The following is a 23,976-nucleotide window of genomic DNA, read 5'->3' on the forward strand; positions in this document are numbered from 1 at the left end:
TATTGACCAGCTGGGATGGTTTCAGGACTGTAAAACATACTACACACACACACACACACACACACACACACACACACACACACACACACACACACACACACACACACACACAGATCAAAGACCACCGACTGGGGTGAACTGCCAGAAAGTCAAATTTGAAGAGTATGTCGATGACCTGTGTTTAAATATTGAGTATTTCAGTACAAAAACACCTGCACTGTTTTTTATGGATTCACAAGCGTTGTGTAATAAAGCGCTTTGATTTTCCCGAAATGGCTTTTTTTGTATCTGAATTGCTGGTCTTATATAAGATGCCTATAGGTTTTTTCTGTAGTAAAGAAAAACCCATGCAATGCATGCACAGTAAAAATATTGGTATTGCTAATTTATATTATAAATAAAATATATTGTATTGTAATATAATTAACTTATTATTACTATTATTTTTTACTATTTTTTATTATTATTTTATTATATATTGCTAAATATTTTTATTATTATTATTTGTAGTTTTCAATTCATTTGGTTTGTAATCTGGTTAAAGATATTAAAATGGTTAAAATATTATTGTTAACATTTCAGTTATCAAAAAAAAAAAAAGCCTAGTATATTCTTATATATAGATGTGGTTTTTTTAATCTTATTTTATTATACACCAGGAGAAAATCGAAAGTCCATATCAGCACTTCTCTCTTCAATAAATTAAATAGTTTTTTTTTAAATGTAATAAAGGACAAATAATGCGCTAGAAATGCATGAATGGTAGATATTGTCATTTTATAGTTTCATTTTAATTAAAGATCTAACTTCAATGTTTGTATTTCTATAATAATAAGAGTGTGTGGGTTTCTGTTGAAAGTACCCACTTATTTCTCTATCAGATGTCATAGTAAAGTGCTCGCTTGCCATCCGTTCAGTACAATCGGGCGATGTTCTGGTTAAGGGCGTCTGCTGAATGCTTTCTGAGTAAATCCTCGTGTTACTGGTGGATTTCTTTGTCTTTCTTCAGTTTGATCTGAAACAGACAGTTGTGGCCTGCACTCAATGGAACGCTGTTCATAAAAGCGTTTCTCATGTCTCTAATGGAGCACGATTGCTCTGGTTCGGCTCGATTGTAATTATGCGAGGTGCACCAGTGAGCAGCAGTGATTGGCTCCTGGTCAACCCCACCGGATCCCGATCTCGTTCCTCAGCCCGGGAAGCTCAGCGATCCATCTCAGTGCTTTAGGTGAAATGTCTAATTGATGGCTCATGCTCATGTTACAGGTCAGACGGCTCTTTAAATAGCTTCATGACTGCTCTCTGAATCTAGGTCTCTGTAGTGTGACAGCATGTTTATGATCGCTTTAATAATCGTTTTGAATGCAGCATAATCTCCTGTTTAATACTGATGTTTTAGTTTGGAGTGCCATCGCTTATCTAGTGACTGACTGGGAGGGAACCAGATGATTCATTGTGTTAATAGATTCTTTTAAATCCCAAAAATGAAGTGAATGGGTGCCGTCAGAATGAGAGTCTGAACAGCTGATAAAAACATCACCATAGTCCATCAGTGCACATCTTGTGAAATATTATATAATTATTGTGATGTTTTTATCAGCTCTCATTCTGACGGCACCCATTCACTGCAGAGCATCCATTGATGAGACACTGATGCAGTGCTACATTTTGATGGAGACACAAACTCATCCTGATCTTGGATGATCTGAGAGTTTCTACATTTTTCAGTCAAGTTTTATTTTTTGGTGAACTATTTAATGGCCTGTTTTGTACACAAACGTGTCACGTCTCAGCTGGTTTAATCAGATATTTGGAATACTTTTTCCTCTTCTCCTGCACTTTGACATGTTTATGTATTACTCTTCCGTATCTCTGGAATGATAAGTAGAGTGAACTAGAACTAAACCCTTTCAGACTTGTGCGTATTGACCTTTGACATGTAAGAGAAGGGTTTAGAGTCTGATTTAAGGCTTGTGTTCTGGAGACATTAGAAACGTTGTTAATATCTTCTGTTGAGCTTTAGGTGAACCTCAAAGAGAATATACTGTAGATGTGAAACTTGGGATAGAGAAGTGATACCGGTGGCATTTAAATTCAGTTCTGCATAGAAACACAAAAACACATATTTTTAACAGGGAAATTTGTAGCTATTTATAAATCTGTGATTATAACCATGAAACTAGGTATTTATGTGTCAGATGATGGGTGTCAGCCAGGTGTGGTTCAGAAATCTCTTTCTCTTTTTACTTTATTTTGTATATTATTTATTTCGTCTGATAAGTGAAGACAACACATGAAATCTGATTTTTAAGCTTTGGCAGGTGGTTTGTAATCTGGTTAAATCCGACCCAGACACATGTCTGCTTCAGGGTCTAAAAAATCAAGTCTTTTTCACTTATTTCTTTCTCTGCCAAATCCAAAATCCAGTTGCTAGCGCATCTCTCCTCAACAAACTCAAAAGATCTGATGCATCATTATTTTTTTTAAGTATTTATATTGGCCCTGCTGTGGTTTTTATTCCCTCTCACCAATTTGTGCTCATAAGATCTGCACAGATGCACTTTTCATCTGAAGGGAAATACATGAGATCAGATTGTCATCTATGCTAAACACAGGCTCGCCAAATCCAATTTTCCCAAACAGCAGATTTGAGTTTGCTCTGTTGATGACGACAGTGCTTGGATCTGTGCTTTGAATTGAGATTCAGCTTGATAAGTGTCTAGAGGTCAGCGAGGTCAGCCTGGAAACAGATTGTGACCTGGAACTTTTGACCTGGAAACAGATTGTGTCTGGTGTTTTCTGATGTCAGTTGTGTTATGTTTGGAGAATGTGCAGTGGAAGTTGATTTGGTTTTAGTTTTCTCCATTTCGATGGTCACTGGATAAATGTAACGGCCCGATTCAGCAGGAATAAAACCGCTTTGTTTAGTTGCCAGATGTTCTCAGAGATTGATCTGAAGCAGTGTTTGTGCTGAACTTCACCTTCTTACAGTAGTTTACTACAGTAGTCCAGTGCGGAAGTAACTTACTTAACAAAATCATGAGGGGTATGTGAGTATAAATACACTTAATCTCATTTATAGCCATTTATGCATTTGAGAAAAAAGGTCTATATGGGAACACAAACATTAACTAGCAACGTTAGTGAGTTAACAAAAAAAAAATGCACATTGTTTTTAAAGAAGAGTTACTACAAGGGGACAAAAATCAAACCAGATTGAGAGCTATGGGACTTAAACTAAATGTTGCATTACACTGTATATAAATCATAGCAGCATTAGTCACATCTCTGCTTTGTGGTATTGCATTTCATGTTTTTCCCTCACAATATAAAGGGCTTTCTATGCATTAAACTGGAACAGCAACATGCGCGTTAGGGTTTTGTGGATTCATATTTTAGGGCATCACATCAATCTATCATTTGAGCTGTATTTCTGAAATGCATCTGGAGTAGTTTGGGTGTGTGTTGTGTAAAGTCAGATAAGGACTGGCGTGTTTGGACCTGTGTGTCGCTGGCTGCTGTGGGAATGCGGATCTAAGGCTTAGCTGTTCTGGAAGTGTGAGGCAACTCCTCAGGTTCAGACGCACACGTGTGTCCACAGTTATTGAAAAAAACAAACATGTTCTCTGTGTTCGAGGCATGTGAAATAATGGCAGCAGATAATGTTTTCCAAGTGCTGCAGGAACTGCTACTGGTCCCATTTGTGAGGAATGGAAAGTTAATGAAGGCTAAACATAGAAAGCCCACTTTCACTTTCTTGTCACTTCCTCCATCATCACACCTCGCAGGTTAGATGCACACGGAAGTCCTCTCATAAACTAGTGCTTGCTCGGCGTGCGTTACTGCCATAAAAGGTCTTTTGTGCCGTGTTTAAAGGAGGCGTGTTTGGAAACTGTGGGGAGGTTTGTGTAACATTGTTTAGAAAAAAAAGTGCAATAGACATTGATATTAAAGAGGAATATTTATCTTCACATTATCACTGATTCATAAATATAAGGGTTGTGAGGGTCTTCTTACTTTGTAAGCTTTCTGCATGTTATAACCAGCCATCAGGAAGCAAATGCAAATATCAGAACATTTTCCACAAAGATTGTGCTTTCCAAGACTGAGACTGAAGATTTTGGATTTTTTTTTTAATTAAAATTTTTATTTGCCAGTTTGGAAAATATAGAACGTTGGTTTTGATAATGTTTACAATTAATTAGTAATAACATTGAGACATTGTAATGGATCATAATCTGTTAAACTGTTTCCTTGTGTCCTTGTCATTAAGGTGTAGTTTTTTTCAATATACAGTAATAATAATGGTGTTCTTGTACACTGTGAACATTTTTTAAAACTTTTTTTTTTTACAGTACTTTTTACAATTTCAGTTTTTGTACTTCAAAGTGACAATTTTTTCTTTGTAGAAAATATGTATGTATGTATGTATGTGTGTGTGTGTGTGTGTGTGTGTACACGTCACATAGTTAATGAATTGAATGAGTAAACGACGCGACCTTTGTAGGCAATAAATGACTTCCGCTTGCAGTTTTCTGCAGGTCATTGAGTGACAGCGGCGGTGTCTCAGGAAGGTCCGAATACTCTTGTGTTTGTGAAAAGTATCACGGGTTTGGGGGCGTTTCACGCAAACAAAACACGGCGCGTTTATGTTGCTCTACTGATATAGATGCGCGCACACGCTGTTATGTGGACACGCATGCATTGAAAGTTTGTTTCGAACACAGAGTGATGTTAACGTGTGTGCTATGCAAGTATGCATGTGCTCAAGAACAGCGCTGTCACGTACTTCACGGCCAGCCTCGCGCACTACAGGCCCCGCCCACTTCTCGCCTCTAAACCCTTCAGGCGAGCGTGGATAGGCGTGATCGTGGCGTGAAGAGTTCAGGAGTCAGTGTCCACGCACACAGAGGCGCTCAGGTAAGAGCTTGAATCGTTTTGTCGTGTCTCTGCTGTGAAGGAGCTGTTTGTTGACTGACACGCTGTTGCGCGCGAGTGGAATGTTGCGCTCGATACATTTGTCGCGCTTTCGGAAGTTTAGAACGTTCAGTAAATGTTACAATGTTACATTGTTTAAGCGTCGGACAGTTCCTCTTCTCTTTTGAAATGCCGTGAGGCGAGGGAGAAGTATTTCTGATATCTTTGACGTGTCTCGGGAGAGTTTGCAGCAGTGAGGGTGTGTGTTTCTGATGAATCTCTGCAGCAGCCTTGCATTGTGGGTAAAGGCTGCCCTCTTGCATTGAAGTAGAGCTGTCATGTTGGAAACTACACTCTCAGAAATAAGTTCAGAAGCTGTCACTGGGCTGGTACTTTTTCAAAAGGTATACTTTTGTACATTATTTAACCTTAAGGGGTGCATAGTACTTGCCTAACACTTTTGAAAAGCTAAGGTGACGTGATGTCTTTTGTACCTTTTTTTCTGAAACTGTATAAGAATGACAATTTTACTTAGTAAGCCGTTTAGGTTTCAGATAGTGTCTTTTTCCTTTTTTTTTCTCTTAAAGTGTTTTTTTGTTTGTTTTGTTTTTTGTTGTAATATAATTTCTATAATTTGTTTGCTACTATACGCATTACAAAAAATAAAACAATAGAAAATAATAATTATTATATAACAAATTAAATTGGATATTTACAAATAAAAATGTGTGTGTATCTGTGTGTGTATATATATATATATATATATATATATATATATATATTTTAGTAGACCCACATCAATATTATTTTTTTAGCAATTCATATTTTTATGCCAAAATGTTTAAATTAAATGTTAAATTGTCTTGTTACGTTCCATCCAGTCTAAAGTTAAAAAAGTAAACAACGTGATACAACAATTTATTTGATGTAACCCAAACAAGGAAGTATTAAGACTTCAGGAGTGGGTAAAAACTATTTTAAACTATTTTAAACTATTTACAAAAAAAAAAAAGATATAGCTATTGTGCTACTGACTGCAAAATAATTTCTGAACTGCCTGGGTATGCATTTCTATACATAACTTTAATGTGAACTTTAATCTATTTTTAGAACGTATTTTTGTTAGGAAACCCAGTCAACAAGTGTGCAGCACACATGGTTGTGTTATGTGTTCTTGTGGAGTTTTTCACTTTCCTTTTCCTGTAAATCAAAGCTGATCCTATTAGTGGGCTTGTAGCTGGAGATCAAGGTCGTCTCAGCAGGTGAGAGCGGTGTGGGGTGAGGAGAGGAGGAACTCCTTGGGTGTGTTCATGTATGCATACAAACACACACAGTGCTTTACGCTGGATGATTAAACTCTGTGTGTGTGTGTGTGTGTTTAGAGCTCCTGACAGTGACGGACTGCAGAGTTTATTGCCTGATAACCCGAGTGCATGTTTGTTTACCTATTTGTGCGTGTTCGGACCTGTTTGCTTAACTATGTGTTAAACTCAACTTTTCTTTTGAATTTTGCCAATATTTGGAGATTGAGCAACAAATGGTAAAAAATTGCTGAGAAAGAGTTTGATCAGAGTTCAACTTTTCAGCTGACTGGACTGAACTTAAGGAGGCAGTTTGCTCTTCACCTCATTTGTACATGCATTTAGTCATGTCCTATAGCAAAACACACCATACTGCATATTTAGATACAACATTTTACACTGTGAGAAATATCCACAATATATAATATTTACATAATAATATTTTTACAAAATACAATATAAATAGATGTATACAATTTTATATATATATATATATATTTATTTTAAGAGAAAATAAATGCATTTTAAAAAACAAATATTTGTGATATTTATATACATTTTGACATTTTAAGAAATATATATTTTAATTTTATTTTAACTTTTTATTGATCTATGTAAAGTTCTGTCATCATGACCTCATTAAACACCTTTAGGATGATTTATGGTCACAGATTGTGATTTAAACCCCGTCTGACCTCTCTGATGCTCATGTGTTGAATGGTTTTCTTTTACCGTACAGTGTCACCACTACACTGTGCCCCCTCACAGTCTTTAGCTGATTTCTGATCTGTTTTCTTCCAGATTGTGTTTCTCGTGAGCTGTGAGACCTGTCACGGTGGGGAGAGCTGGCAGAGCCGTAGCCGAGACTCAATCAAAGCACATCTGCTGAGAAAATGGTGAGTCTTCAGGGTGTTTGAGTGCGTCACAATACAATAACTTGCTTTTTTATTTGATTTTGGGTCTGGAGATTATATATTTGTTTTGGGATCCAGGCATCTTTTTATCATTTACTGGGCTTTAAGTGACTGAGGGCCACCTGAGGATAAACCTACGTTTTTTTGTGTTACATTCATTTTGTGCACTTTAAATCTATCCATGCATTCAGTACGGTGTTCTCTGCAGGACGAGCTGCTCTTTAGCTCAATGCATGCTAAACAAATGCTCTCCTGCTGGATTACCAAGCCAAAACATCTTCTATCACCTTTACGAAACAATCCTTTCATTATTGGCGGATCAGTCTGTATGTAGTGAGTTTCCCATCTTTAGATCACGTTGTGCTTTGTCACTTTTCTGCTCTTCTAGAGTGGACTTTCCCTGTAAAACTACCATGCAGGGGTTACCAGATGTTGTGAAGCTCTTTGATGTTTTCGTGTACATGTTTGAAGAAGGGTTGGGGAACGCTGATGCCTCTTAAACACTTGGAGTTTTATTGGAAACACTTTAACTGCAATAGTGCGTTCTAGTTTAAGGGTTAATTGTTTACTTGAGTCTTTTAAGCTGCCTTTTTACTGGAGTCCCCCTAATGTTTAAGCTTATTTGTTAGGCTTTATAATCTTAAAAAGTCTCCTATTACAAATGAAGGTCTTAAGTTGTAGCAGGAAGCCTTTAAAGAAGCACAATCTGAGAATCATGGCATTGAATGTTGCATGCAAATCAAAAAAGGATATCTTCCTCCAGTATTTTGTCTTGTTTATCAAACATCAGAACATCCTTGTTTTGTTGAGTGACAGTTCAGTCCAGTCTTGTGTTTTTGGGCTCCTGATTTGAGTTTCATTCACACTTTAAAGAGACTTTGTGAGAGCAGCGGAGTGTGAAGCCGTGGGTTTTCCATGCTGATGTGGCGCTCTGAGTCTGAGCGAGTGGACACGTCCCTGGATGCTCATTACACACTCAGTGCTCTCCGTAAACAAAGCACAGCCTGTGGCTCGTCTTCCTCGGGGCCGTTCGTGCACGAGTAAAGCCAAGCATTGCTGGGTCAGTTCTGCACTGAGCTCATGTCAGCAGCTGCTCAGAAACTCTTGCTAGAAACCGTTCTCGTCTCCAAGAGACTGAACCAGAAGTCCAACGCTGTAGTCGCTTTTTTCCTGATACGGAGTTTCAGCGGGTCAAATTTAAAACCATAAAATCTTAATATAGCAAAAAGTCTTCATTTTGAGAGGTCAATACATTTGGGGATAGAAAAGAGTTGCTGTGACATGAATATGTGGTTATTAAACTTCAAAAGGTTATGATTCACTTCAGTGCGAGCGCTGCAGATTTCATAAGTTCAACAGGATCGCAGTTTCACAATCACTGAATATTTTTGCTTATGATGCACGTTTGACGAATTGACAATGTCAATGTGTTTTAGATGATTGTAATTGCATATTTCATGTTTGAATAAGCAGCTGGACACTGTAAAGTCTAGACATTTCAAAATAAGAGTCCCTTTATATTTCGAGCAGGTTTATGATTTGGAAAAAGTCCCTCATTATGCATAAAATCCTCTCTTTTTTTGTTAAATTGTGGTATTTAGATAAAGTTTTTTTCATGTTTCTTTCATCTTTTTGAATGAGCAGATGGAAAGTAGTAAAGTATAGATATTTCAGGTGTATTTCTGGCTTGTTTATGATTGAAAGTCTCACAATATGCATTCAATCTTTTATTTCTCATATTTTTGAATGCGCAAATAAAAGTAATAAAGCATTATACATCTATACATTTCAAAATAAAAGTCCCACTGTACTTCCGGGCATGTTTCTGATTTGGAAAAAGTCCCTCATTTTGCATAAAATATTATTATTATTATTTTATAATTATTTTATATATTATAGTATTATTATTTTTTTAATTGTGGATTTAGGTTTTCATGTTTCTTTCATCTTTTTGAATGAGCAGATGGAAAGTATAGATATTGGCTTGTTTATGATTGAAAGTCTTACAATATGCATACAATCTTTTTTTTCGTGGGGAGGGGGGTATTTTAGGTTCTTTTTGTTCCTATATTTTTCATATTTTAAGCAAATAAAAGTAAAAAAGCATACACATTTCAAAATAAAAGTCCCACTGTATTTCAGGCATGTTTATGATTTGGAAAAAGACTCTCATTTTGCATAAAATATTATTATTATTATTATTATTATTATTATTATTATTATTATTATTATTATGATTTATTTATTTATTTATTTATTATGATTTTTTTGTTAAATTGTGGTATTTAGGTTTTCATGTTTCTTTCATCTTTTTGAATAAGCAGACAGAAGTAGTAAAGTATATTCATTTCAAAATAAGAGTCCCGGTGTATTTCCCTCATCATAAATGACATACTTTTTTTGCTTATTATTGTTTTAACCTGTAGTTGCATGCAATAGTAATTTTCTGAGAATGCAAAAGGGTCTTAAATGTCTTAAAGTAGTGTTTAAAAGCTCTGCAGAAGGCCTGTGATGCAGTCAGTGCTTCTCACTGGCCCGTTGCGGCTGCGTTTTTAATATTTTTATTGTGTAGCATCTTTTGTTTTGCACCTGGTTTCGTTTGACGTCAGAGTCCGGTTCGTTTGGATAATCTGGATGCTGTTTTCTGAACTCGATCAACTCGACACACAGCCCAGATCAGTTCCTTCGTGAGAGGTGTGTTCTCCAGCAGGTGTTTCTGTGCGTCCGAATATTCACTCACACACCCTGAAGACCATTGATTTACACCGTCTGGTCATATTTCAGTCCCATTCACTCACAGACGACATTGAGGATCTTTTGTCTGGTGTTTGTCTGTGAATAATGGTACGTTTAAAGTGAAACCAGTTGATGTTCAATCGCAAATTTCTCTCCACATTAGCTGTGTTTTTTTGCATTCAGTTCAGCACTGTTCTGTTGCTAATGATTTTGATGTATTCTGCTAATAATCTGGTGCATGGTATGATTTGTGTGCATTATTCGGAAGGTTGTATTTGATGTGTGTGTGTGTGTGTGTGTTCTGATGAATGATCCTGACACTCATCTTCTGATGGATCACGCAGTTCAACAGAGTCAGCTATTTGTGTGTTGAAGTGTGTCCTCCTTTAGGCTCCTGTGTCATGCATTTGTGTTACGTGCACATCAGGTTTCAGGGGAATGACACGTGTGTGTGTGTGTGTGTGTGTGTGTGTGTTTTGCTGAAAGGGCAGTAATGCTATGGCAGGGTGTCCTCCTTTCCTAAATATAGGTGTCATGGAGTCATAAGGCCACGTCTGCAGTGAATCACAGTCCATCAGTTCAGTTCCAGCAATCCTGTGTGTGTGTGTGTATATACAGAGAGACAGAGAGAGAGAGACACACACACACTCTTTACAATTATTGTATATATTTAATTACTATGTATTATGACTATTTTATATTATAATAAAAATGAAGTAAAAGTTGTCCTCAAAATATAAATAAATAAAAAAGAAAGAAAATTAATAGATTTATAAAACAAAATGCATACATAAGAGAATAAAATGAATTAAAAGATAACCTGGAAAAAATATATATATAATAATAATGCCATGGATGATGTTATTTTGGAGTCATGGCACGTTCCTCGCGCTCCGAGCGTTTTGGAGTCTCTTCTAGAGACGGACATCGAGGTACAGCACGTCCTTTAGTGCAGAGAGCAATGCATGCTGGGAAACTGCAGAGCGAGTGTCTCTCAGTGTGTTACAGTGGAGAGGAGGAGGAGGAGATGCTGAAGAATGCTGTGTCACTGCTGCTGCGGATCCCCCCTCTCTCTTTCTCTCTCTCTCTCTCTCTCTCTCTCTCTCTCTGTGTGTGTCAGTGTCTCTCGCCCGTCGTGACTGAAGCACGCTGATGCATCCACACACACTGCAGCCGCGTTTTTAAATCTGATTAAATGAGGAAATAATTGACACATTAATTTATTTAATACTAAATAAAATAGATTTGTAAATTTATTTAAAAAATATAAATAGCTGTAGTTTACGGTCATGGGTTTGATTCCCGATTAAACTGATTGAGATGTATACCTTATGTGCCAAAGACATGCATTTTTATATAAACTGTAACACAATAAAACATTTTATGAATTACATGTAATATTAAATATAAAAATGTATAATTTATAAAATATTTAATAAAGAAAAAAATGCATAAATATAATTAAATACATTTATGTAGCAAATTGATAAAATAAATGCATTTGTAAATATATTTTTATTTTAAAGGATTTAAAAAAAAAAGAGAATATTTTAATTGGTTAAAGTTTTAGTAATTTTGTGTGTCATTTTTAGTAGACTTTATTTTTAATGCGTCTAGTTTTTATTCTTTTTTTTTTTTGCGTCAGATTTTATTTTAGTCAAATATTTAATTGAATATATTAAACACATGTTGTCATGGAATGAGTAGGAATCAGTCCTGTTTTCTATAGTGACAATACAACTACAGTTTATTAATATTTTGAATCAGTTTTTATATTAACATTTTGTTTTCATTTCAGTTTTAAAGTAATTCTGTTGCTTTGTTTTGTCCCTTTTAGTAGGTCACGTAGTTTATTAATATTTATTTCAATTCTATTATTTATTTGAGTACGTCAAGGTTAAATAAATTCAAATGAGAAATATTGCCATGGCAGCTCGCTGAAATATATTTATTTTCAGTTAACATTTACTTGATCTATCGTCTGAGGAGCAGGATCCTGTGTGTGTGTGTGTGTGTGTGTGTGTGTGTGTGTGTGTGTGCGGGCTGGTACAGATGAGATCTCAGTGAAGGGTGAACGCCAGAATAAAGAGAGAGAGAGAGAGAGCGAGCGGGCGAGTGAGAGCGTGCACGTGAGGGTGATGCAGTGCACAGGGGGCGGAGCTTAGCATCAGCCAAGACCCCGTCTGATTCTCCATCTCTGTGTGAACCAGTGTCTGTCCATCTCTCTCCTCCGTCTCTCTTCTGGAATATTCTGAGCGACAGGAAGTGTGTGTGTGTGTGTGTGTGTGTGTGTGAGGTGAAACGTCTCGGCCGAGGGAAGGATGGTTTTGCCAAATGCTTTGGAGGCGGTTCTCATCCAAGTGCATGTCTCCTGGACATCTGCACCCTCCCTCCGCACACCATGAGCCGGACCAACCGCGTCTCCTGCTCAATGCTCAACTGCTTTGTAAGTGTGTGTGTGTGTGTGGGTGTGGGTGTGTGTTTTTGTGTCATATCAGGACACAACTCTGTATAATGACATGGGTATGACACAGATATTACAAGGAGAGGGTGACTTATGAGGACATAATCCATGTCCCCATTTTTCAAAATGCTTATAAATCATACAGAATGAGTTTTTTTTGAGAAAGTAAAAATGCACAAAGTTTCCTGTGAGGGTTAGGTGTAGGATTGGTGAAGAATATACAGTTTCTACAGTATAAAAACCATTACACCTATGGGATGAACACACTTTACACAAAAACGTGTGTGTGTGTGTGTGTGTGTGTGTGTGTGTGTGTGTGTGTGTGTGTGTGTGTGTGTGTGTGTGAGCGCAGCAGGATCTTTGATCTGTGACCGAGAGAGGAGATCAGGGGAGTGTAATATTAGGAATATTTACAGCTCTTTTGTTTTTCTAGATTGTGTTGATTCTGAAAGTTTGAAAGGTTTGGTGTTATAATAACAATGTTTTTGTTATTATTTATTATATTATATCATATATGATATTGTATAGTACTTAAGAATTGTTACATATTATTATACTAAATAATAAAAACAACAGTAAGCTTAAGACATATTTGTATAATATATTATAGTATAATATGCTTATTATTATTATTATTATTATTATGATTATTATTGTTGTTGTTTAATATTTTAGTAAATAATAGTAATATTAAAAAATAAGTATATTAAATAATTATATTATTATTATATTTGATTATTGTTATATTCTGATAGTATAACATTATGCTAAATTACAAAGATTACTAAAATAAAAAATATTATAAAGCATAATAAACTAAATATTTAAAAAACAACAAGCAAAAGAAAATAGAAATAATAAATATAATTGAAATACATTTTTATTATGCAAATTATATTCATTATAATACATTTATTTATGTTTGTTATTTATGCTATTTAATCGAAAATATTATATTTTAATCATTATTATTTTGGTATAAAGTGCATAATAATTACAATAATAATAATAATAATAATTATTATTATATAGCATTAACATATAATAATAATAATAATAATATATAAGCCTACTAATATAAATAGAAAACGGAAATAAGAAAATTTCATTAAATTATTTATAAACTGTATAATATTATGATTATTTTAATTACTGTATTATATTTGATATATATGTATTGTTATATTAATATAATATTTTGATTAGTAAGTTGTAATAAGGAAAATATTATATGTTTTTTATTTATTAGTATAATGGTCATCACATTGGCAACGATGTTATTAATTATAATAATGGGGTTTAGTATTGTTTAGTATTTTATAATAATTTAGGATTTAGTTTTTAATTTGATTCTGATATTTTATTATAACATTTATGTTTTAAACTATTACACAATAACTGTAAAAATAATATAAACAACTATAAAAATAACGTGATGGGTTTTCAGTACATAAACCATTTTGTCAATTTTCCAGCAAAGATAATTATTAGGAAATTGTTTTATGAACTAAAAAAATATAACAAGTGGTTATAAAAATGTTGTATGTATTTAGTATATCAAGCATTTAATATTTTGAATTAAGTTATAATATATTATCTCGTGCATAACTCTCTACTAGAGTGTTGAGAGAATGTTTAAAAATTTTAATGGAAGGTTTATACACATTTAAATTAAACTATGAATAAAATCTGGAAAAAAAATATTTGTTATTAATTTTTTACAATTCTAAAAATGTATTTTTACATGCATATAAACATTGCACTGTCAGGGTTAAAACCATAAAAAACAATACAAAATCATTATTTGGAACAAAATAATTTCCAATAGAATGTACAAAAACAACGTTTTATTTAAGCTGGTTGCCGAAGCAATATTTCAGATTTTTAGTTTAACTTGAAGTACTTGACTAAATCTAATAAATAAAAATTAATACAATTCTAAAACTAAAAAGACATATATCAATATATATAGCATGAGCATGCAACAAAATTAATAAAATTGAACTAAATGATGGATGATGTTTTTTTTTTTTTTTTTTTTTTGGTTTATCCACATTAAAATATGAAACTATAAATAAATATTAAACTTTTATTATTATATACATTTTTTTAAATTGTAAAATAGTATTTTTACATTTACATGCATATAAACATTGCACCATAAGGGTTAAAAACATACAAAAAAAATCATTATTTGAAACAATTTCAAATATATGAAAATAACATTTTAAGCTAGTTGCCAAAACAATATTTTACATTTTTAGTATATCTTAAAGTACTAAATTAACGCAATCTTAGAAATAAAAAAACATTAAAACTAAAATATACACACAATATACATTTATATAAAATATAAAAAGGACAAAGCATGCAACCAATTTTTTATTTTTATTTTAAATTACGAAAACATCAAATATTACTCCAAGAATATGGCTGTCTTTTATATTGCTATATTAAAATAACACCAAGTAAAGCAGTAAGGCCAACCAAAAAGTTCATATATAATTTCTTTCTATGTTTAGGGCGTGTTTCTGGCACACCAAGTGAACGTCAATATAATAAAAGATGCTTTTGTAAACGATTAAATTGATTTAATAATCCCAGTAAACATTTATTGCACCATGTAATGTAGTGGATTAGTCTACTGCAGGCTGATAATGGGATCCTTTGCATTAGTATAGAATCAGACTGCTGTGCTTTAATATATCAGCATGTGCATTGATGCTGAGATCTCGTGCAGATCACGTTTGATTTAAGACGAGCAGATCTTCATCATCGTGCATGAGCTCATAAATAACATATTCCTACTTCTGAAATATTTATTATCAGCGAGAGGAAGCAAGCAGCTTCCTCGCCTCTCTGAGCTTTCACAGATCGTTTCTCGGCTGATTTAGACCTTTGTAATTAATGATGCACAGAAATTGTCTTCATTATTAGTGTGTTTTATAAAGCATTTATTTGTTTATTTCTAGAAAAAAATAACTATTTTAATTTCATATCGAATTAACTATTTTTAAATGAAACTAAATAATATATGCAATGGGTGTTTACTATAAAAACCGTTTTAATTTGTAAAATTTTCGTCAACAATGACAATAATAAAATAGTTTTGGAAACCATTATAAAATAACTAAACCAACCAATAACTATAAAAATTGCATATGTGATTGACATTTAGTATATAACGACTTTTTTCAAATTTACAGTAAAAATATCTGTTATAAAATAACTATGAAAATAGCATTACTATAAAAACAACATGTGATAAGTGTTCAATATATAATGTAATATGTTTAATAAATCTGTCATAACTTTTTTATATTACATCCGCTATTTAATTGTTAATATTTAACAGTGAATCAGAGTAAAAACAATTTTATATAATTAAAAAGTTGATATAAAGTTGATTTAAATGTTTCTACACAACTGTTTTTATTTGAGTGTTGATTTATTAAATACATTTAATTGTTTTGATTAGATTTACAGCTAAATTAAAACTTCAATTTACTGTAAAAAATACTGTAGGTTTTAAAATTAAATAAAGAAATAAATTAAATTCCATTAAAAATACATTTAATAATTTCATTGTTTTTGCATTATTAATTATTATTATTATTATTAATAATAATTAAATAATTTGTAAATTATGTTAAATCAGAGACTGAATTGCTTTTGCGTTTTAATCTGAAAGGCTGTAATAATCTCCAGTCCATCTAACTCATACGCTTCCCACTGGATTACAGAAGATGATGATTGTTTTAATGAATGAAACCATTAGCTGTCCCATCCCAAAACCTCTTTGAATGATTTAATTCATGTTCCCGTCCTCCTGTGGCCGACCTGAAACCCAACAGAGAATTAGAGCTGGACCGTGTGATGAGATATGACCCAAAATAATCAAATCACGTGAAGCACCTGTCGTCTTTTAGTATTATTTACATACTGATGTAGTTTTCTTCATATTTTGTATTGGCCAAATGAGATGTATTTTTATCATTCATACTTTGTTTTATTTTATCTTATTTTTAGTAATTTCTTGTGCATTTATTATTTTAAATACATTTTTTTTATGTGATATTTTATTTATTTCAGCCTTATTTCATTTACCATTTTTGTTCTGCTTATGTGCTTTAGTATTTTTATTAAGCTAGTATTAAGCTTTGTTTTAATTTTAATTTTTAGTCATTTTATGTGCTTTTGCATTTTTATTATTTGATATACATTTCTAATTTATTTTTTCTTATGTTTTTCATTTAATATTTATATTTTCTTTTAGCCATATTTCCATTACCAAAAATGTTTTGTTCTACTTTTGTTTTTTTCTCATTTTTATTTCATTTTTCCTTATTTAATTTTTCAGTTTTAGTAATTTGTTTATGGTTTTATATACATATAAATTTGTTATTTAAGCTTTATTTTAATTTCTGAAAATTGTTTCTTTTTTTACTTTTGTGCTTTTGTCATTTTTATTATTTTTACTATAAAGAAATATTTTATTTTTATTTTTTGTCATTTTTTTCCATTTGCTTTTGTCATTTTATTATTTATGAATTCCTAATCAGTATTTTTTATTTAATATTTAAGCTTTTTCAGATAACAAAAATGTTCTAACTATGTGCTTTTTATTATTTTTAAGTATTTATTTAAAAATATATATTTTGAATAATACTATATTTTTGTCATTTCTATTATTATTCTATAGTTTTTTTTTTCAGTTTTAGTTTAGTAATGTTAGTACCTAATCTTATTTGTAAAATATTAGTCTGTTTATTGAACAGTGAAGCTGTTGTGGCGGAGTGTTACTGTGGAGCGTGTTGTTAATGCATTAGCGAGGGCTTCGTCTTGTTACTCTATTTCCAGCGCGGCACACAAATGAGATAAAGTGTGGGATCGAGCGGGACGAGATCCCAGAGACTCAAAGCCTGAGACGGGACATTTTTCGTACCGCTGTCTCAAAGTGACCGGATAATTGGTCTGAGGGTCACCTGACCTCACCTGAAGAGACAGAAACCATCTTTTGACACGAGAACATTATGTTTCTTGTAAACTGGCCAAAGGTATCGTCTTACAGCAGAGATGCTCTTCTGACAGGTGTTTAACATCTTTTTTGATCCTAAAATGTCCTTTATGCACATATAGGTGATTGCTTCATCGTTTGGCCTTGCATTTCATAATCTACACTTAGTTTTTTACCAACTACTGTCAATATATATTAATAAACAAAGAATAATGAAATACAGATTAAATACATAGAAAATAAATTAAATGCATAAAATATGTACAATTCATGTTTTCTGGAATTATTTTTGTGTATAAAATATACTTAGAAAAAAATGTTTCTTCCTACAAAAGCTTAATTTCACATGCTTTTGCTTTTCATTATAATGTAAATCATAATCTGCCCTGAGTTTTTAAGTTCTGTTCTCCATATATACATACACGCACACACACACACACACACACACACACACACACACACATATATATATATATATATGTATATATATATATATATATATATATATTAGTAAATTATGTATATTAGTAAATTAAATAAAAAACAAATACGTTTTAGCATTTTTCTCACCTTTATTATTACTTCTAGTATTATTCATATTATTTTAAATGCTTAATATTAATAATACTAATTAAGATTATTAATTTAAATGTATTGCATTTACATTTTAGTAATTTTGTGCTTTTGTCATTGTTGGTTTATTTTTCCTGTTTTTTTTTTTTATATATATAGCTTTATTTTTATTTTAATTTTCAGTCATTTTTGTACTTAAACCTTAACTATATCTAATTATTAGAGACAAAAAACAACTATACAGGATGTGTGTATTTCAAGCCTGTTTCTTACTTTCTACTTTGCTCATCACTTCTGGTATGTGTGGCTTCTGCTTGCGTCTTCCTCTCAGTTTGGGCCTTGTTTCTGTCCTATTTCTGTCCTGTAACTTGCTTAAGGAGTCAGAGGTGTGTCTGTGTGCTGTTTGAAGATCTCTGTGTCACTCGGAGCTTTTTATAGCGCGTCTGCAGCCGATCCTCATCAGGAGAGTCAAATATCCTCCTCAAGGCCGTCCTGGGTCTGTTTGAGGAGGGTTGAGTGTTGAATATACAAATATCTATCTCTAATTATTTCTAATTATATAATTTCTGTAATGTATTGCTCCGGTGGCACCAAGTCTGAAAATCACCATTATTATTATTATTATTATTTTTTTTTTACTGCAGATGGAAAATTTCATATTAACAAATAAAGAAATTTTTTTTTTGTAATTAAATAAATAAATGCATGCATCAAACGCCTTGCCATGCTTGTAATGAGAAGCACTTATCAACAAAACAGAAGTTTAAGGGTTCCCTGTGGTTTACTGTCAAAATCAATGTGATTTATTGTTTGAAAATGAAAAAAAAATCATTCTTTAAAATAAATTATGAAATTATTATTTCATTTTTCTTCAAGAGTAGTATTTTGGCCAAATATTAGCAATTAGCAATTTGTTTTCAAGAGTAGTATTTATTTGTTTTATTTTAATATTTCTACTAGTTGTACTAGTAGTAGAAATAGTAGTAATAATAATAATGGAATTATTGTTAGAATGAATACAAGGATTGTCATTTTACTGTTATAAAGTAAAATTCTAATTATTTTCCATAAATACATTTTTCCAGTGAAACATTACAAGAGTAAGATTTATTTTATTTTAAGTGATTTTTATATTTTTGTTTAGTATTAGTAATATTACTGTTATTTTTAAATTGAAATATATAATATATATAATACATGTAGTGTATATATAAACCGCATGTAAACAGTGTTTATTTAATGATTTAGTCATTCAGCAGGTTTCATTGCATTTCCAGGACGGCTCTCGTCACGTCGTATGCAGACAGATTCTTCACTGGAGGCACATTTTATTTGTAACCCATATTTTTGCATATAATTTTTTTTTTATAAAGAGTAATATTTAATGCCCATGTTGATCTAATTAAAATTAAATTCCTAAAACTAAGAGAAAATATAAAAATAAAATTTTATTTAAAATATAAAAAAGTATACTCTGTAAATCTATGGTATATAAATGGTAAAAAAAAATTAATTGAGTTTAATGCTAAGAGTTATTTAAAAAGTATTTCCATGATTGATGTGTTAAATACATTTCAGTCTAGTTCAAATGCATTGATTACATTTAGTTTAGTTAAATTTATTAAATTTAGTTTTATATCTGTTACTAAGTTTCACCAAAACGCCAATAAAAAGTCTTTATAGTTTAAATAAAACGAATAGTAACACAAATAATAGTAGTTTTTTTTTTATTTAAAATAAAAATAGCATTTTACTTTTATTTTAACTAATAAAAATGAAATTTTTTATTGGTTAAAACAAAACGAAAATAAAAACAAAATATTTTATTTTGAAAACAAAATAAAAAAATCTTATTTAAATATTAATGAAAACTTTTACGGTATATAAAATACTAAAATAACTCTGGACCGCACCAGTATCATGATGCTGCTCCTAATACTTTCTTAAATATATTTTTGTGCATGTTATTGTGAAGTTTTTCATAAGCTTGTAGGAAGGCAATGACTTTTTCCTTCATAACACCTCGTCCAGATGCTGAAGGCAAATTCATTTTGACTTGGCTGCAGACTTTAACGTGCCCTGTGTGGCAACTTCAGAACGACCCACTGCATGATGAAATGGAAAGAGTGTGTGTGTGTGTGTGTGTGTGTGTGTGAGAGAGAGTTTTTCATTGATGTTCAGGCTTTCATCATAATGTTTAACCTTCCACTTTTCTCAATCAGCAAACCGTGCAGAGTTCAGAGCGGAGGTCCTCAGATGTTTTTCACTCTGCCCCTCTCCTGTAGCAATCTTGTCGTTGCATGCTGTGAAGTTTGCATTGGAGAGCTTTTCTCCATGTGGGCTGGCTCTTGTGTTCTCTGTTGGGAGGTGTGTTGATTTCCTCACTCGTGTCTGATGCCAGACGAAGGTCTTTCACCTCGTCCTGTGACGTGAACGGCGGCTCAAGGTCCCTTCAGATCAATGTTAAATCCACTGCGTGACGCCGGTGAACACGTAGCCCTGTCATCAGCCATTTCTGCTGCATTTGAAAAAGTCCTGAACTTAATATTCTTCAGTCCAGTGTAGCATGTGTGTACGTGTTCTGCTAATGCAGTATTTTGTTTTTGTAACATATATGTATGATGGAATGTCCAAAATTCGTAACGAGAAGCATTTATAAACCTGATGTCAACAAAGAAGATGCTTTTAAATAAGTAAAGAAAAGAAGACAGCTGCAACTGCAGTGCTTTAAGCAAGCATGCTTTAGAATTTGGCCAAAGCAAAGTTGTTTACAGTTGCCAAGCAACAGAACATTCCAAAGACGGGGACTTTAGAATTCTGCTGACGTGGGGTCAAAGGTCAAATTCAAATGCAGCCCGTTCAGTCAGAGTTCTAAATTGGAACAGTTTGTTTCCTGAAGTTGATTTGTGATGGTGTGTGTGTTTTGTGTGTGTGTGTTTTAGGGTGAGGAGGGGCCGCCCAGTCTGGAGTACATTCAGGCCCGGGACCTGTTCCCCCAGAAAGAGCCGGTCAAAGAAGACGACGCTCTGCAGGTCAGTTTCACGCCTCATGACAGCTTTCTCCCATGCTGCGTCTCATCTCACATGTTCGTTCTCTGTAGAGAAAGTGGGTTAACACACACACACACACACACACACACACACATCTGTCCTCTGCGTTTAATGTGTGTGAAAAAAAAAAATCATATGAAAGGTCTGGAGAAACGGAGGGTGACCGATGTGGAGGTGAAAAGAGTGAGATTCATCAAAAGGACAAAGCCATGACACGGATACAGTGGGGACGTCCAGATACTGAGCACAAGAGCTTGACATTGACTCTTATTCAATGACTTTGAGTCTATATGTAGCACTTAATGTCCATGTATTTAAGTTACTTTCTTAATGTATGGTTCTGGTCTTACTGTGGTCAATTTATGAATGCATATTATATGAAGGTTTTTTGTTTGTCAGTGTAAAACTCGCCACGTTAGAGCATTGTGAAGATGACAATCTCAGACTCGAGACTGGACACCGTCTGACCATTTCTCCAAATCTGATGAAGAAACACATTTTCAGCTCATTTTTGTTTTTAATTTTCATCATTCATAATTACATGTAACCTCAAAATCAGACATATGGGTCAGTTTTTCAAAATTGAGCATCAATGCATCATGAAAGCTGAATAAATCATCTTTCCTTTGATGCATGGTTTGTTAGGATCGGACGATATTTGGCCAAGATCCAACCATTTTAAAATCTGGAATCTGACGGTGCAAAAAAATCTAAATATTGAGAAAATCATCTTTAAAGTTGTTCAGATGAAGTTCTTAGCAATGCATATTAATAATCAAACGTGAAGTTTAAATATATTTACAACCGGAATATTACTAAATATCTTCCTAAGGATATTTGGCATTAAAAAAAAACATTAATTTTGACCCATACAATGTATTTTTGGCTATTGCTACAAATATACCCCCTGTGCTCCAGGGTCACACATGCATTGTTGCATTGAGATACAAATGTAAAAACGTGCACGCCATTGTTGACTGGCACATTTTACCTTGTGCTTAAGCATGTTCATATCTGTTTAGTTTACAGTGCCATGAATCTGTGCTCATCAATTATGTAGTATATTGCGTCCTGGAGGAGGCTCTCTTCACCAAAGCATAAAATCCAGTCGTCGGTAATGCAAGCATCCTCCTGCGCTATAGATCAGCATTACAGCACTTACAGAGCCCATGATGTTGTATTTCTCTACACCTTCTGCACTTCATAGGGTTTTATTGCTCCCTGAAGTCTACTTATCTTAAAGTGAAATATCCATCATTTAGTTTTTCACGACCATTTAATGCAATCTCAGATTTTGCTGCTGTAACTTTAAGACTTCTGCATATAGATGACCTCTGAAAGTCATCACGTTGATGAAATGCAGTCTTTGATTTAGTTTGGAATAGCATGCACTTTTTGTGCATGACTTTGTGCGCTTACGTCTTTAATATTTAGTATTTTTTCACATCCATCACATTTGCACATCTTATCCAGATGTCTTCATTTGTTGCTGTCTTTGTCTCTCTAAGTAAGATAGATTTGGTGTACGGTATTAGTGAAACATAATATTTAATGGGAAAATATCAAAAAGGAGGTAAAGATGGGTTGAATAATAGAATCTATTCTTGATGTCTGTCAAAGTTTCAGAGGAATAAGTTTCTACATTAGTTTGAAAAATTTGTTACCCTTTTTTTTTTAAATCAGAATATTGTGCAAGACCATAAACGTGTTAAATAATCAATTTTGATTTCATGTTGCTTAATGTAAAACAAATTTTGAATATATTGTGTATACTTAATATAAAAAATGCGATACATCTTTCAAATTTTATAAAAAAAAAAAAGTACAACAAAACATTTCAATTGTTTTTGTCAAATAAGATGCTGCATAACAGCACCATAAATTAATGAAAAAATACCTGGGAAGTATGATACGATACTACTTAAATATATTATCATTATTAGCTGAGAATTATATTTTATTATACAGTAGTGATATATTTGTCATAATTTCTTCAAGTTAAACCAGACTTTTATTTTGACGGTTTGTCGTGAAACTTTCATTTAACCTTTTTGTTTCAGTGTGTATTTCTTGTCACACTTCAAAGGCATGTTTTTGTGTTCTCCGGTCTCTCCAGGTCCCGTTTCCTGTCCTGCAGGGCGAGTGGGTCGAGTTCCTGGGCCGTGCGGACGATGCCATCATCGCCATCTCCAACTACAGACTTCACATCAAGTTCAAAGACTCCATCATCAACGTAAGAGCACAGAGCAGCACAAGAAAGACAGAGAGAGAGTTCAGCCCTCCAGCTGTTGCAGTCTTTGAGGCTCGTCTCCTCTTATCCCAGAGAAAAGAGCCGTCTCTGGGCACGGTTTGATTTCTCTGACCTCAGAGCTCTGGAGGTCTGAACACGAGCCTCTTTTCTCTTTTTCACTCGCAGCCTCCCTGACGTCAAGCATGTAAAGCGCTGCGGGCGTCGCTGTTGTGACTTTAGCCCTGCTGACGTTTAGATTCCTTTTAAGTGTGGTTTGTGCAATTTAAATAAAAAATGCACGAGTTCAGGAAAACGTTTGAAACAGCCGTATTTTTGCTATTCTGTTTGCTGCTGTTGGTTAGCACAGCCTGAATGCAATCATATTTAAATGTCCGTATATATACTTTATGATTTTGAATATATTTTTACCAACTATATCTATCTTTATATGTGTGTGTATATATATTTACATCATATACATGTATACATCATTTTTTAAACATTTTATATCATTGTGTACATGCATACTACATTATGCATATACCTCAATTTTTTTTATAAATGTTTTACATAATGTATATTCTATTATATAATATTTTGCTTAAAATGTATATAGCTCATATTCAAATATATTATTTTGAAGCATTTTATATCGTGTACATACATGCATACCATATATATTATATTATAACTTTATATATTTTGCTTGAAATGTATATAGATCATATTTAGATATATAATTTTGTAATACTTTTTATGTCATTGTGTGTACAT

General features: G+C 33.0%; 1 protein-coding gene across 9 annotated transcripts in view; it reads left to right on the forward strand.

The window, feature by feature from the left end:
- LOC128014901 (myotubularin-related protein 4) overlaps positions 1-23,976 on the forward strand; it is a 48,570-nt gene that overhangs the window by 238 nt on the left and 24,356 nt on the right. For 2 of the 9 annotated variants that reach the window (XM_052598601.1, XM_052598605.1), the window contains exons 2-4: positions 7,020-7,114; positions 20,865-20,954; positions 23,089-23,205. In XM_052598601.1, coding sequence (XP_052454561.1) covers positions 7,112-7,114; positions 20,865-20,954; positions 23,089-23,205 — 210 coding nt within the window. In that variant the 5' untranslated portion in view covers positions 7,020-7,111. Of the gene's footprint in view, positions 1-4,519; positions 5,322-6,113; positions 6,180-7,019; positions 7,115-11,900; positions 12,315-20,864; positions 20,955-23,088; positions 23,206-23,976 lie in introns of those variants that run through there. The other 7 variants (XM_052598606.1, XM_052598602.1, XM_052598607.1 and 4 more) reach the window with 7 other exon arrangements.

Source organism: Carassius gibelio, chromosome A5 (assembly GCF_023724105.1).
Source record: "Carassius gibelio isolate Cgi1373 ecotype wild population from Czech Republic chromosome A5, carGib1.2-hapl.c, whole genome shotgun sequence".
Lineage (NCBI taxonomy): Eukaryota > Metazoa > Chordata > Actinopteri > Cypriniformes > Cyprinidae > Carassius > Carassius gibelio.